The sequence below is a fragment of the Molothrus aeneus genome, chromosome 18, assembly GCF_037042795.1.
Source record: "Molothrus aeneus isolate 106 chromosome 18, BPBGC_Maene_1.0, whole genome shotgun sequence".
In the NCBI taxonomy this organism is placed as follows: domain Eukaryota; kingdom Metazoa; phylum Chordata; class Aves; order Passeriformes; family Icteridae; genus Molothrus; species Molothrus aeneus.
In genome coordinates, this window is record NC_089663.1 from 9,878,950 (window position 1) to 9,892,211 (window position 13,262).

General features: G+C 55.7%; 1 protein-coding gene across 2 annotated transcripts in view; it reads right to left on the minus strand.

The window, feature by feature from the left end:
- Positions 1-13,262, minus strand: part of FAM222A (family with sequence similarity 222 member A) — a 28,996-nt gene that overhangs the window by 4,161 nt on the left and 11,573 nt on the right. The window contains exon 2 of one of the 2 annotated variants that reach the window (XM_066562342.1): positions 9,495-9,613. In XM_066562342.1, coding sequence (XP_066418439.1) covers positions 9,495-9,576 — 82 coding nt within the window. In that variant the 5' untranslated portion in view covers positions 9,577-9,613. Of the gene's footprint in view, positions 1-9,494; positions 9,642-13,262 lie in introns of those variants that run through there. The other variant, XM_066562341.1, reaches the window with a different exon arrangement.

The following is a 13,262-nucleotide window of genomic DNA, read 5'->3' on the forward strand; positions in this document are numbered from 1 at the left end:
GCCAGTGGGTGCAGGGGGCTGAGAACGGGACCCCTCTGCCCAGAGGCACAGCATGGAATGGCACAGCATGGAACGGCACAGCACGGAACGGCACAGCACGCACATCTGCATTCCCCTTCATGCCAGCACCACTGTCCTTGGAGGTGGCAGCATTGTGAATACTCAATTAACATGACACTAATTAGCTGGTGACACTTGCAGAATCCCTAATGAGCCCATACTGTAGAAACGCTCCTTTCCGAGGAAAAAACATTAAAAAACCAAGGAGCTGTTGCGAGAGGGAGGGAAGGAAGTGGTGTCACCTGTGGTCACCACAGCTCCCTGAAGGGGATAACCAAAACCTCGTCCCCAAGCACTGAGGCTACAGGTGACACTTTAGGGCTGGCCCTGTGCCATGGGACAAGATGGGTGATCCGAGCCTGGATCTGAGCCTGGATCCAAGCCTGGATCTGAGCCTGGATCCGAGCCTGGATCCGAGCCTGGATCCGATCTTTTTACTTTAGCAAATTGGGGCTGGGGCGCGTGCCCGCCTCAGCCTTTGTCACCTCTTTGCTCCAGCTGCGTTGGATGTGACAAGCCACCGATTCGGTTGTGTTGTCACATCTCAGGGTGACGCAGCGCACCCCCGCCGGGAAAATTACAGAGAGCCGCTCTGGTGGCGGCGGCGGCGCTGCCGCTCTCCGCAGTAATTACTGCTTTCCAGGGGCTCTAATTGCTGCGGGATGCAAACTCGCCCGAGCCACCGCGGCACCGGCGGGAGCAGCCAGCCCCGACACTGCCGCTCGCTGTTTGTCCTTCCTGTCCGTCTCCTCCTGAACCTGGAACATCAGAGCCAGCCCTGACACTGCTGCTCGCTGTTTGTCCTTCCTGTCCGTCTCCTCCTGAACCTGGAGCATCAGAGCCAGTCCCGATGCTGCCGCTCGCTGTTTGTCCTTCCTGTCCATCTCCTCCTGAACCTGGAACATCAGAGCCGGCCCCGATGCTGCTTCTCACTGTTTGTCCTCCCCGTCCATCTCCTCCTGAACCTGGAGCCAGCCTCAACACTGCCACTCGCTGTTTTTCCACTGTGTCCATCTTCTCCTGAACCTGGAGCATCGCAGCCTGCAGGTCGGGGATGCACGGCTGATCCCCCGGCTGCCAGCACAGCCATCACCACCTCTTGCCATCCCTAAACCCAGCCCAGGCACAGCCATCACCACCTCTTGCCATCCCTAAACCCAGCCCAGGCACAGCCATCACCACCTCTTGCCATCCCTAAACCCAGCCCAGGCACTGCCAGCCACTCCTCCTCCTCCTCCCAGCTCCTTCCCTGCCTCCCAGCTCCCTCCCTCATTCCCATGGGATGCGTCCGGCACCCCCCTCCCTGGCCAAGATCCCCCTCCCTCCCTGACCTGCTCTATTTTTCCAGCCTGCACTCAATAACGGCTAAATAATTGAATCTGCTCAGCAGCCGAAGATTTGGTTTGAATTTTATTGGAATTTTAAATTGTTTTGTTTCTTCAGTATTTTATTACTGTAAATGGAAAATGCATCGCCTGCAGTAATAATCCGATGGCTTTTTATATTACTCTGAGCTTCTGCTTGGAGCATTATTGGAAAGCCAAGGCAGCGAGGAGACCCCAGCTAATGGCAGCACGGGCTTATGAGATTATGCCTCCAGCTAAACAACTTTTTACTTTAGCAAATTGGCCACCAAACCCAGTCCCAGACACAGATGTAAATCCCAGACCCTGCTGGGGCCATGGTCTAGGATAAATCTCCGGTTTATGGAGCAGGGAGCTCCATCCCTGCTGTGCCCAGAGCAGCAGGATGAGGCAAAATGTCCAACAGGGACCAGGGATGGCTGCAGGAAGGGTGGGAGAGGTGGGAGAAACCCTCCCAAAACCTCCTCAAATATGCGCACCTGCTGCTGGCATCACTCACATCCCCCACACATCCAGCATTCCCTGCATCTCCCAAATCCCCCCCATGCACAGTATTCCCTGCATCCACTGCATTCCTCTGATCCCTGGTGTCCCCAGGGACACCCACACCAAGCCTGGCTACAGCCACAGCCTACGAGGTCAAGGATAAAAAAGGAAGATGGGAAGAAAAAAGAGAAGGGAAGCTAACCAGCATTAGCTTGGTTTAATTGGTTAAAGCAGTTGTGGGATCAAAATGGCACCAGGAAGGATGGCCAGGAGCATCCTGGAGAGGAATGATGCTCAGGACCAGGAAGGATGCTCAATCCTGGGAAGGATGTTCAGGACCGGGAGGAATGATAAGAACCAGGAAGGACAGAGTGGATCCTCACTACTGGGAAGGATGCTCAGTACTGGGAAGGATGCTCTGGACCAGGAAGGGCAGGACAGATACTCAGCACACAGCAGGAATCTCCACTCAGCTCCCACAGCCCAGGTGCCTGTGTGACCCCCAGGATGGTGCTGGAACAACATCCCTGGCTGGGCTCCCTCTTCCCTGGATGATGATGAACACGGGCACCAGCAATTTGTGCCTTCAGTTCCCAGTCCCTGAGGCTGCACTGCCTGGCAGCTGCCCAGCTCTGGAAGGAGATGGGGAGCATGAGGATGTTTGGGTGCACAGAAGGAACAATTTGGGGATCAGCACCAGCAGCACCACAGCCCTGAGCAAGGACTCCTCAGGGAGAAGCTGAGAGGGAATGTGGCAGGACATGGCACCTCAGTGGTTAACAGCAGCACGAGAGACACGTGCTGCTCCCTCCCTCCCCCCCATTCCTTCCCAGATAAGATGGGACAATCCTTATTTTTACACATCGAAGGCGCTACAATATTTTGCAATAAATGAAAGAAGTAATCTCGGCAGGGAATCTTTATAAAGCTGCCAAAGGCGACGTGTGGCTGGCTGGAAGCTTCCCTGAGCAGGGGATGGGCCTGGCCTTCCCCGTGGTCCCAAAGGAAAAGGCTTTTCACCCCTTTTTCAGATGGGAAAAAAAGCTGCAATGGAGGGCTTGACCCCAAAAAAGCAGCTCAAGAGAAGTGTCTTCCCCAGCTCTGTCTTCACGTGGTCCCACTGCCACATTCACCCTGGGAAGGGGCATTTTCCTGGAGCCCTGAGCATCCTACCCAAGCTCACCCTCCCTGCTCATCCTCACTCTCCATCCCTGTCCTGCCCTGCCCCTCTTCCAGAACAGCACTGGCATTTCCAGCCCTGAGCTCCTGGTTTGTTCCTGCCCAGCCTCCCTGAGCTGGCAGGGCAGAAGGGCAGCAATTAGGCAGGATTTTTAATTGGCACAGGGGCAGGAGGGGTGGGAAGCGGAGCGATGCCGGGAGGAGGCAGGAGCACACTGGGGACCTGAGCAGCCCTGCCAATGGCTCTTATTAAAAAATAATAGTGCTGCAGCCTCCAAATGAATTAAATTCTGTGAGAGCAGAGAGCTCGTCCCCAGCTTTGGGACCAGGATCCCTGTTCCCCTCGCAGTAAGGCAATCCCAATGCCTTCAAAGCTTCAAAAAGCATCAAAAATCCCCCTTTTCTCTGCCTGCTGCACTGGGAACAGATTTTGTAAAAGCTAAACCCTAAATATTTGCAAAACACTTGGAAGAAACCTCAATATTTGGAAAACACTTGCAAGAAAACAAACAAAAGCTGCTACATTTAACAAATCAAGACAGTCCTTCAAGTTTTGGGTCTGTGCCCCAAGCAGCAAAGCTGCCTGGCAGGATCTGGCTGCCCTGGAGGGCAGAGCTGGCACAGCTGGCACACGGAGCCAGTGACCCCAGCCAAGGGCAGGACACATTCCAGGGGGTCCCAGACGGAGCTGGGGGGTGGCTGGGGGATGCTGCCCTGCCCAGACTGGGGTGCCCAAAGGGTGGGCATGGGCAGAGCAGCCATGTGGTTTTTTGGGGGGGGCTGTGGGCACTGTGCCCCTCACTCTGGGAGGGTTGGGCGGCTGCCACATCCCCCAGCCCTCCCACCCTACATCAGCAGCAGTTTCTATGGTGACAGTGTCCCCAGGATGGGTGGCACAGAGTGGTGACAGTGTCCCCAGGATAGGGGGTGCAAAGGTGCCATGGGGGTCCCTGCCTGCCCTCCCTATCACTGCAGGGACAGCACCACCCTGTGCTGTCCCCAAAACTTGTGTCCCCACAGCACAGCCCCCACTGCAGGACCCCCTGGGCCTGGTGTGGAGCATCCCCCGTGCCAGGAGCTGAGACAAACCCCAGCTCTGGGGGCTTTAATTAACCCAACTCCAGCAATAACAGCGGGAGGAATCCATCTGAATAACCGTAGGTGGCAAACCCCGCGTGGCGGCGGCAGCGCCGGAATCTGCAAAGACAACAAAATTCATGACAAAGCACAAAGGGAAGCGCCGGGCTCGCCGTCCCCAGATATTCATCCGTTAACACGTTCCCTTTTTAGGCTGACATGTCATTTCAGACGGGCCTTTCTTCCTCCCCTTTCTTCTCCCCCTCGTAGCGCGCGGCTCTGCCGAGGCGGCTGCTGAATTGGATCACCTCGGGGCGAGCACTTTATTATCTGCAGTCAAAGCGTCACCACAAATACCCGTCTACACACACACGTGTCACTTCCCATTTGTCTCCTCCACGAGGTATCAGCCCTGCACAGGCACCGTGCTCTGTGCCACCACAGCCACCACAGCCACCGTGCCCCGGTGCGAGGATGCCCCGGTGCCACCCCAAAGCCAGCGTGGAGCTGCCCCACTGTCACCCCAAAGCCAGCGTGGAGCTGCCCCACTGTCACCCCAAAGCCAGCGTGGTGCTGTCCCACTGTCACCCCAAAGCCATCCCAATGCTGTCCCACTGTCACCCCAATGCCATCCTGATGCTGCCCCACTGTCACCCCAAAGCCAGCGTGGAGCTGCCCCACTGTCACCCCAAAGCCATCCTGATGCTGCCCCACTGTCACCCCAAAGGCAGCGTGGTGCTGTCCCACTGTCAGCCCAATGCCATCCCGATGCTGCCCCACTGTCACCCCAAAGCCAGCGTGGTGCTCTCCCACTGTCAGCCCAATGCCATCCTGATGCTGCCCCACTGTCACCCAAATCCATCCTGATGCTGCCCCACTGTCACCCCAAAGCCATCCTGATGCTGCCCCAGTGGACCCTAATGCTGTCCTGATGCCACCCTCACGATACTCAAGTGCCACCTCAGCACCACCATGATACTGTCACAATACTGCCCTAATGTCACCTGTATGTCACCCAACGCTGCCCAAGCACAGCCCTGAGGGCACCCCAGCACAACTGCCATCCCAATGCCATCCCAGTGCCGCCTCTCAGCAGCCCTGATGCCATCAGGAGGGGACCCCACCACCTCTGTTGGCCCTGCAGCTCATCCCAGCTGCCCCCAGCCCCTCTGCTCACTCATCCACAGCCAATTAATATTTTAATTAATTTAAGATACGAGTTCTGTATCTGCCAAGGGGAGCAGGGTGGGCACCCCCAAAGCAGGGTGCCCCATCCTGGGGTCTGCCAGTGCCCAGGAACCTGCTCTGTGGCCAATGAACCATCACAATCCTGGGAAGTTTGGACACAAACCTCCTCGTGCACTGCACCATTACCACCCAAAGCCACCCCAAATCCAGGGCTCTGACCTGGCAGGAGATGGGCACTGAGCAGCCCCAGCTCACCCTCCACACATGACCAATGGAAAAGTGTTTTTGCAGCAATTCCTGGCAGGGAAAGTGCAAGTCAACAGCACATTTTGGGCCCAGCAGTTAATTGAACTCCTTTTTATGGCACATATATAAATACACAGAACCATCATTAACCGATCCCTTCCAGAAACTGAAAATGAAAGAATTAATCTTACTTCACTCATGTGTAACCCCTCATGAAATTAAAATGATATTTTATGGGTGTGTACAAAAGCAAAGCCTCGCTGCAGCCACTCTAATGAAAATGCCCTTGGAACAAGCAGAATTGGGTAACGAGAGGCCATTACATGGGGCCTCATCCCGTGTGCAATTAACTGGTTTAACACTGATGAGAGTCCCCACAGGTGCAGGGAGAGCTGTGGGTGACCCTGGAGCTGAGTCCCTGGCAGGGAGCCCTGGCCATCACCTCTCATTAGGGCCATCACCTCGTTAGTGTTTAAATACCCAGATGGGCCCCGGGAGGGTTTGTGCCACCCCCAAAGAGCCATTTATCACACTGTCCCCCATGGGGCCGAGGTGACAGCTCCCATGAGACCCCTGGCATGGAGGATGCGAATGGTGAAAGAATCCCCAGGCTGGTTTGGGTTGCAGGGACCTTAAAGCCCATCCAGTGCCACCCCTGCCATGGGCAGGGACACCTTCCACTATCCCAGGTTGCTCCAAGCCCTGTCCAACCTGGCCTGGGACATTTCCAGGGACGGGGCAGCCACAGCTGCTCTGGGCACCCTGTGCCAGGGCCTCACCTCCCTCACAAGGAAGAACTTTTTCCTAAAATCCATCTATCCCTTCCCTCTGGCAGTGTGAGGCCATTCCCACTCATCCTGCCATTCCACAGTATTGTAAATAACCCCTCCCCATCTTTCTTGTAGGCCACAGAGGATGCTCAGGATGTTCCCCTCTGTGAACTCCCCACGGCTCCCAGCCCCTTTAGGGGGACACACATCCTGCTCCCTGCCACACTCCCAGTCCCAGGCTGCCTGGAGGAGGGCATATGGAATATAACATTCCATTAAACACCATCCACTGCTCCGTGCCTGCTGAGAGAGTGGGAGCAACCAAAGAGTTTGGCCAAGCTGAGAGGGGCATTTGATTTATAATTTAAATAAAGCTCAGGATTCCTGTAACGCGCCCAGGATAAAATCAAAAGGGACCAGGCTGCTGGAGTTAATTGGACGTGATATTTTCCTGAGGATGCTGCTGCTCTGCAGGCTCCTGCTCCTCTGCTGGAGGAGGGAGGCACAGATTGGGCTGGAAGGGCTCTGGCACCTTCCTGCATCCTCCTCAAGGCATGCCAGGCTGGTTCCTATGGAACAGCCTTGGGAATACCGCTGGCAGCAGCAGCAAAGTCACCTCCAGCTCTGTCAGGATGGATTTTGTGGGATGCTCCGGGCCTGCTGGGATGCAGCCACACCAATGTGGGAGGCACAGAGATGGGGGGGACAACAGTCAGCAGGAAAGGCCAGGGGCAGAACCGAGGGGTGAAGGCACCAGCAGCTCCCTGCGTGGGCAGGAAAATGAGTCAGCTCACCTTTTACGTGAAATTAATACCAAAATTAATCAGCGGCGCGGGCAGGATAATAGGATTTCACAGTGGTGCCGGGCCAGACGGCCAATGTGCCGAGAGCCAGACTCATTTAATATCGACAGAAACAATGCCAGAGGACAGAAATAAGACCCATAAAGATAATTACTGAGATACTCAGGAGCAAATTAAGTAATCAGAGGCACTTCTAAATTGCGCCTGGTTTGAAGAGCGCGCTCTCCGTGCCGATTCCCCGGCGGGCGCTCCGGTGGCAGCCCCGTGCCTGCTCCCAGCTCCTCCACCCTGCTTCCCACAGGTGCCATAAATAAGGAAGGGGAAATTGTATTCCAAGCCAGATGCGTGGCCCTGGATGTCACCTGCAATTTAATTTGCACTGGCAGGAGGCAGAGAGGAGCGAGACGTGCCGGATTTGCCCGTAATGAGCGGAAACATACGGGCAGCTAAACTTTGATTAAGGTGACCTGGCTGGTGGCAGCCCGTGGTGAGTGCAGCGTGGGGGTCTGGGCAGGAGCTTGGCTGCTGCCACCCATTCCAGGGGACACAAATCTCTTGGAGATCTCAGGTGAGCACGGTCCTGCCTGAGGGATGGGGTGAGACCAGTCAAAAACTCTCTCCAGGGTACCCCACACTGCCAGGGCTCAAACCTCTGCCCTCGTCCCACTGGCAAAACTCCAGGACCATTGGGATCCTGGGGCTGGGACCCTCCCAGGACACAAGCAGCTGTATCCAGAAGCATCTCTCACACCCAGTGAGAGATGCTTCACACATGTGGTGTCGCACCCATGGCACCGTATGTGACACAACATAAGAGCTCCTGCTTCCCAAACCTCCTTATTTCAGCACCTATGGCAGGGAGGGAAATGCTAGAAAGCACCACCCCCCCAGCAGGAAGGTGCCTCTGGGCTTTGTTCCATGAGCTGAGCTGGTCCTTAGCTCTGTTGGGAATGCTGTGGGGACCAGCAGGTGTATCCTGACCTCAGGAGCACAAGGAGCTCACACAGAGATTCTCCATGCTGAACACCTCCAGTCTCCAGAAAACCCTGTCAGGCTCATTTTGCCCATGTGTCTCAGACCATGTGGGCATGGCTGAGCTCACTATTCCATGGCAACGAGGTGCTCCAGGAGCTGGACACCTCTTACCAGCCCTGTGCTGCTGTGATGCTCAGGCATGACAGATTACGAATAATTTTACAAGAGCAGCATCCTTTTTCCTTCCAGACGCCAATAAGGAAGAGACCTGGGAGACATTGCATGCTCCAGTGCAGTGCAAGCTGCACTGTGACACCTGGGTGCCCAAAACCCCACCTCTGGTCTGGGTGTCCTACTCTCTGTGCTGGCCATTGGGGAGCTTCACACAAAAAATAATGGAATCCAGAATGGTTTGTGTTGGAAGTGACCTTAAAGATCACCCACTTCCCCTACTGACATGAGCAGGCACACCTTCTGCTCCAAGCCCTGTCCATGGCCATGAAAATGACAAGTTTCAGGGATAAAAGAACTTCCAGGGATAAATAACCCTCCTGGCTGGCAGTGCAATGCTGAAACAATGCTGGGGGTCCCCAGAGAGGCTGAGCATCGTCCAAAATCCATGCCCAGCTTGCCCAAACCCCATGCCCAGCTCACCTGGCTGCTCAGAGTGCCCAGGTAGAGGAGGAAAAAAAAACATCTACAGGAAAATCCAGCTCATTAAACAAACACCCGGGGGCTGTCACAGCCTAACAAGCAGAGCTTTAGCAGCTGATTTGTCTTCAGCCAGCAATGTTTAAAAATCCAACTGAGACCAGCAGAAAAATATCCACTCCCCTCTTTAAAACACACATTCATCACTTGAGAATCTTAATGCGTCTTTCCCAGCCGGGGAGGTCAAACACGCCTGCCTAAAGCAGGCTCATTAAATATACATTTAATCACGGTTTGGATTGAGAGACAAAGGCTGGGAGAGACAGGTGCTTTGCTGGAGTGACCTTTTGGATCCCATTTTAATGTAACTAGTTTACAGCTTATCTGAAAGGCCAGCTCCTGGGGAAGGCGAGCTGCAGCACAAACGGGGAAAGTAATTAGGGGGGGAAGGGCCGGGGAGGTTTGGGGGGCCGGCTGCACCATCCTCTGCTGCCACCACGCTTCCCAGGCAGCCCTGCAACATTTGCTGAAGTTGGACTTATCAACCACAGAACCCAATTTAATTTGCTTATCTTGGCTCCTTCCTCCCCCTCTCCTCCCCGCTTCTCCTGCTCTTTTTAATTATCGGTTAAATAAATGTCTTTTTCAATAAGGGAAACAGCATCAAAGCGGGCACCCGCCCCCGGGGCACTTACACTTGCGTGGCTCCAGCGCCTTGTTGGGGCAGGGGAGGTGCTGGGCTGGGGGGTTCTGGGTCCTCTGCAGGCAGGCCAGCATGGTCTGGGCTTCCCTGCGGGCGTTGCCGCCCCACACCCTGCAAGAGAGGAGACACACGGTGAGCCAGGGACCTGCCACCCCCTGCCACCACCCCCTGCCACCACCCCCGTGGAGCTCCCCAGCACTCGGTGCCCTCGCTCCTCTGGAGATAAACAACCAACTCTGAAAGCCTGAAGTGAATAGGGATGTATATAAAATAAATATGAAGGTCTCAGCAGGTGATTTGTGCTTCCTGCGGAGCTTCCCGCCCTTCCCAACGGGAATGTGGCGGAGCCGGGGCGTCACAGCGGTGCCAGGCGTGCCAGCCGGTGCCTCCTGGCACGGAGTGACCCCAGCCAAGGCTGGGGAAAGACAGAGCTAACATCCCCACTCGGGGTCCTGGGATCTGTCGCCAGCTCCCAGCTGGCATCAAAATCTGCGTGACAAAAGCTGGAGGGGTCAGGCCAAAGCCGTCGTCACCATGGTGCTGCTCATTGTACATCCGTCCCCAGCCGCCGCTGCCGGGGCCCTGAGGTATAACCAGTTGCTGCTGACACCCTCCCACTGCTCCAGCTGGCGCAGGGAGCGATATTCCCACTCGGAGAGGGCAGGGAGACGTGGGCAGGAGCAGCAGAAAAGCAGGCGTGGTGCCCATCCGCCAGCGTTTTGAGTCCTGTGCTGCTGCTCTCTGGCTGAACGTTCATGGCTGGCTGGGGGTCACAAGTGAACGTCATAGATGGGTGTCACTGCTGGGTCCATCACTCCATCTTCTCCCTCGTGGGGGAATCGTGCCCTCCTGCAGCCATCCAGGATGTTCCCCACGTGTCCCAGTGCAGGGGAGTGATGCGGTGGCCTCAGGCACGTGGTGGCCTCTGGCAGAGCCCGTGACCATCAGCACCAGGAAACAAAGCATGGATTGATGCTCCCTAAGCTGTGCCCGGAGCTCTCCAAGCTCTGCTGGTTTAAATGTCACCCTTTAAAACACCTTTGCAGCCACCATGGGACCTGTGCTGCTCGCCCCTGCCCTGTGCCCTCCACCAGGCAGGGGGTGCCAGGCTCTGGGATAATCCACAGGATGGGATCCATGCAGGGTGTCCATGCCTCAGCTGGACCCATCAGGCTCAGGGTCTCACCCTGACTCCCCCAGCAAACCAGGGACAAGGAGAGACTCGTCGGGAAAAGGTGTGAGGAAGAGGAGGAGGAGGAGGAGGAGGAGGAGGAGGAAGAGGAGGAGGAGGAGGGGAGGAAGTCATCTAATACCGAGCAGGTGTCTGGAGAACCCAAATTGTGCTGTTTTCTCCTAATAATGAAGTATTCATGAGTAAAAGCCTTTTTCACTACTTTCTTAAGATACTAATTTCACAACAAGCGCCTTGTTACCATGCAATTATTCCAATCGTGCATTTCTCCCAGATTCCATCTGTCCTCGCGCTCTCTAAATGAAAGACAATCATGTAACCACCTTTCATTATTCACTATTTTACTTTCAGCAAAGGTACCCTGAAAGAAATGATTTCCTCTGAAAGGGACTTTTATTCAGTTTCAAAACCAATTTTCTCCTATTACTGTCTTAAAAAAAAAAGGAGGGGGGCAGGGAGGTGTTTTTATTTCATGCATTACATATCCTTTGTTAACGCAGCTCGCAGTAAAAGCAGCCGTATCCATTTTCTGGCTTCGATTTCTGGTAATTTTAAAATATGCCATTACAATCAGGCAGAAATTATACAATTTGAAAGGAGAATGAAGTGCTTCTTATTCAGAGCCTGAACGCACTTGACTGCCAGGAGTTCTCCTCTCCCCGCCGGGACTCGGGGTTCATTACGCAGCCCCACTCCCGGCGCCTCGGCTCCCCGGGAACGTGCCCAGCACCCGGATTTTCCGTGGTGGGACCTGCCACCCTGACCTCATCCCTGTCCCCAAAGGGTGGCCCTGGATCAAAGCACCCACGGCCGTGCAGGAGATGGATGGTGGCACCAGCTCCTGCTGTACCTGAGCCCGAGCTCTGCGGTGACCTCAGGGCTGGCGTCCTGCCGGGTGTCACCATCTGGCCGATTAGTGGCGGACGTCACCCTCTCCCTGTGCCCAGGCAGCTCTTCATGGGGACACTGACCCGTGTCCCTGGCAGACACGGGCGGCGTGGGCGGCTCTTGGATCAGTTCCCTGCTGGTCCTTGGGGCACGCAGGGCTCAGAAAGCACCCAGGGGGTCACCAAACCCATGTGTGGGCACAGAGCGGGTGTGAATGCAGCGTGTCACAGGAGCTGAGGGCCCAGCAGAGCCCTACGCTGGCACAGGTCGTCCCCACCACTGCTCTCTGTGCCCTGCCATGCACAGCCCAGCTCCCTCCTGGAGCCATCCCGACCCTGGGCTCGGATCATCACCAGCAGCAGGCGGGAGAGCCACACACCAAACTGAATAAAGGCACCCGATTAATTCAGACCCTGCTCCCGGCGTCTCGCAGCCCAGATGATTTTTCCGACAGCTACGCTGTGCCTCACCCCACCTTCCCAGGCAAGGTTCTGGTGCCACAACCCCAGAACAGCGTCCATCTGTCCATCCCAGCACCCTGCAGGGAGCCCCAAGCCCCAGAAGGCCCGTGGGCGAGCGGGTGGGCGCCTGGCACAATGGGCATCTGTGCCACGGTGGCATTTCACTAATGCTGCTCCGAAAAGCCCCTGAATCAGCTGATGGGAATTGGGCGCTGGGCTGTCCAACGCTTAGCGCCGGCTTAGTTAGCTCCATCTGCATTTGAACTAATTCCAATCAGCAGGATCCGATTTAGTTCAAGCTGCTCTGGCTCTTTCGTGGCAGGGAAGGCAACACTCAGCAGTTTTGCTGGAACGCCCCGAGTCCGCGCGGCCTCTGCCCGGGCTGTGCACGTGGACACGCCATCACCCAGCACTGGGGCACAGGGTGTGTCCCACCAACAGTGGGGTCATCTTGGGGACATCTGGAGCAAGGTCCTCCAGGTGCCCCAACCCCACACCCCACAACTCTGGCATCATAGAATCACCAAATGTTGGAAGGGACATTAAAGCCCATTCTGTCCCACTCCTTGCCATGCACAGGGATGTCTTCCACTAGCCCAGGTTGCTCCAAGCCCTGTCCAACCTGGCCTTGAACATTTCCAGGGATGGGAGAGCCACGGCTCCATCCTGCGCCTCTCCCACCACTCCATCCTGCCCCACACCCAGCTAATCCATCTCGACATCACACTATTTATAAGCCCAAGGTCTTTGTGACTTTAATAAAAAACACCACCCTCTATGTCTAAAGCCCCAGTGATGGGAGGGTTTGGCACCTCCTCTGACATCAGCAGCTGATAAGTCGGGCTTATCTCCTCCGAGAGCCCTGCGAAGGTCCCTCCCGCGAGATAAGGCCAGCGCAGCTGTCGATAGAGGCTTTTGCAGGCGAGGATTTAGATAAAAGAAAATGTGACGGGAGGGGGGGAGAAAAGAAAAAAGGAACTTTTAAAGTCTCAGCCCGAAGTGGGTCTGTGTGGCTGCTGAGCTGTGGCAGGGGAGGGATGGTGAGGGACAAGGTCTTGGTCACCATCCAGGCTGTGGTGGAATACATCCAGATCCTTCCCTGGGTGTTACTGGGGTGCAATCCTATCAAAAGGGAGCTTTTGGGGTTAGGAGAGGAAAGGGGGGCAGGACCAGGGATGCTGCAAAGCTGGTGGAGCCACATCATGGCCATGACCCCCTG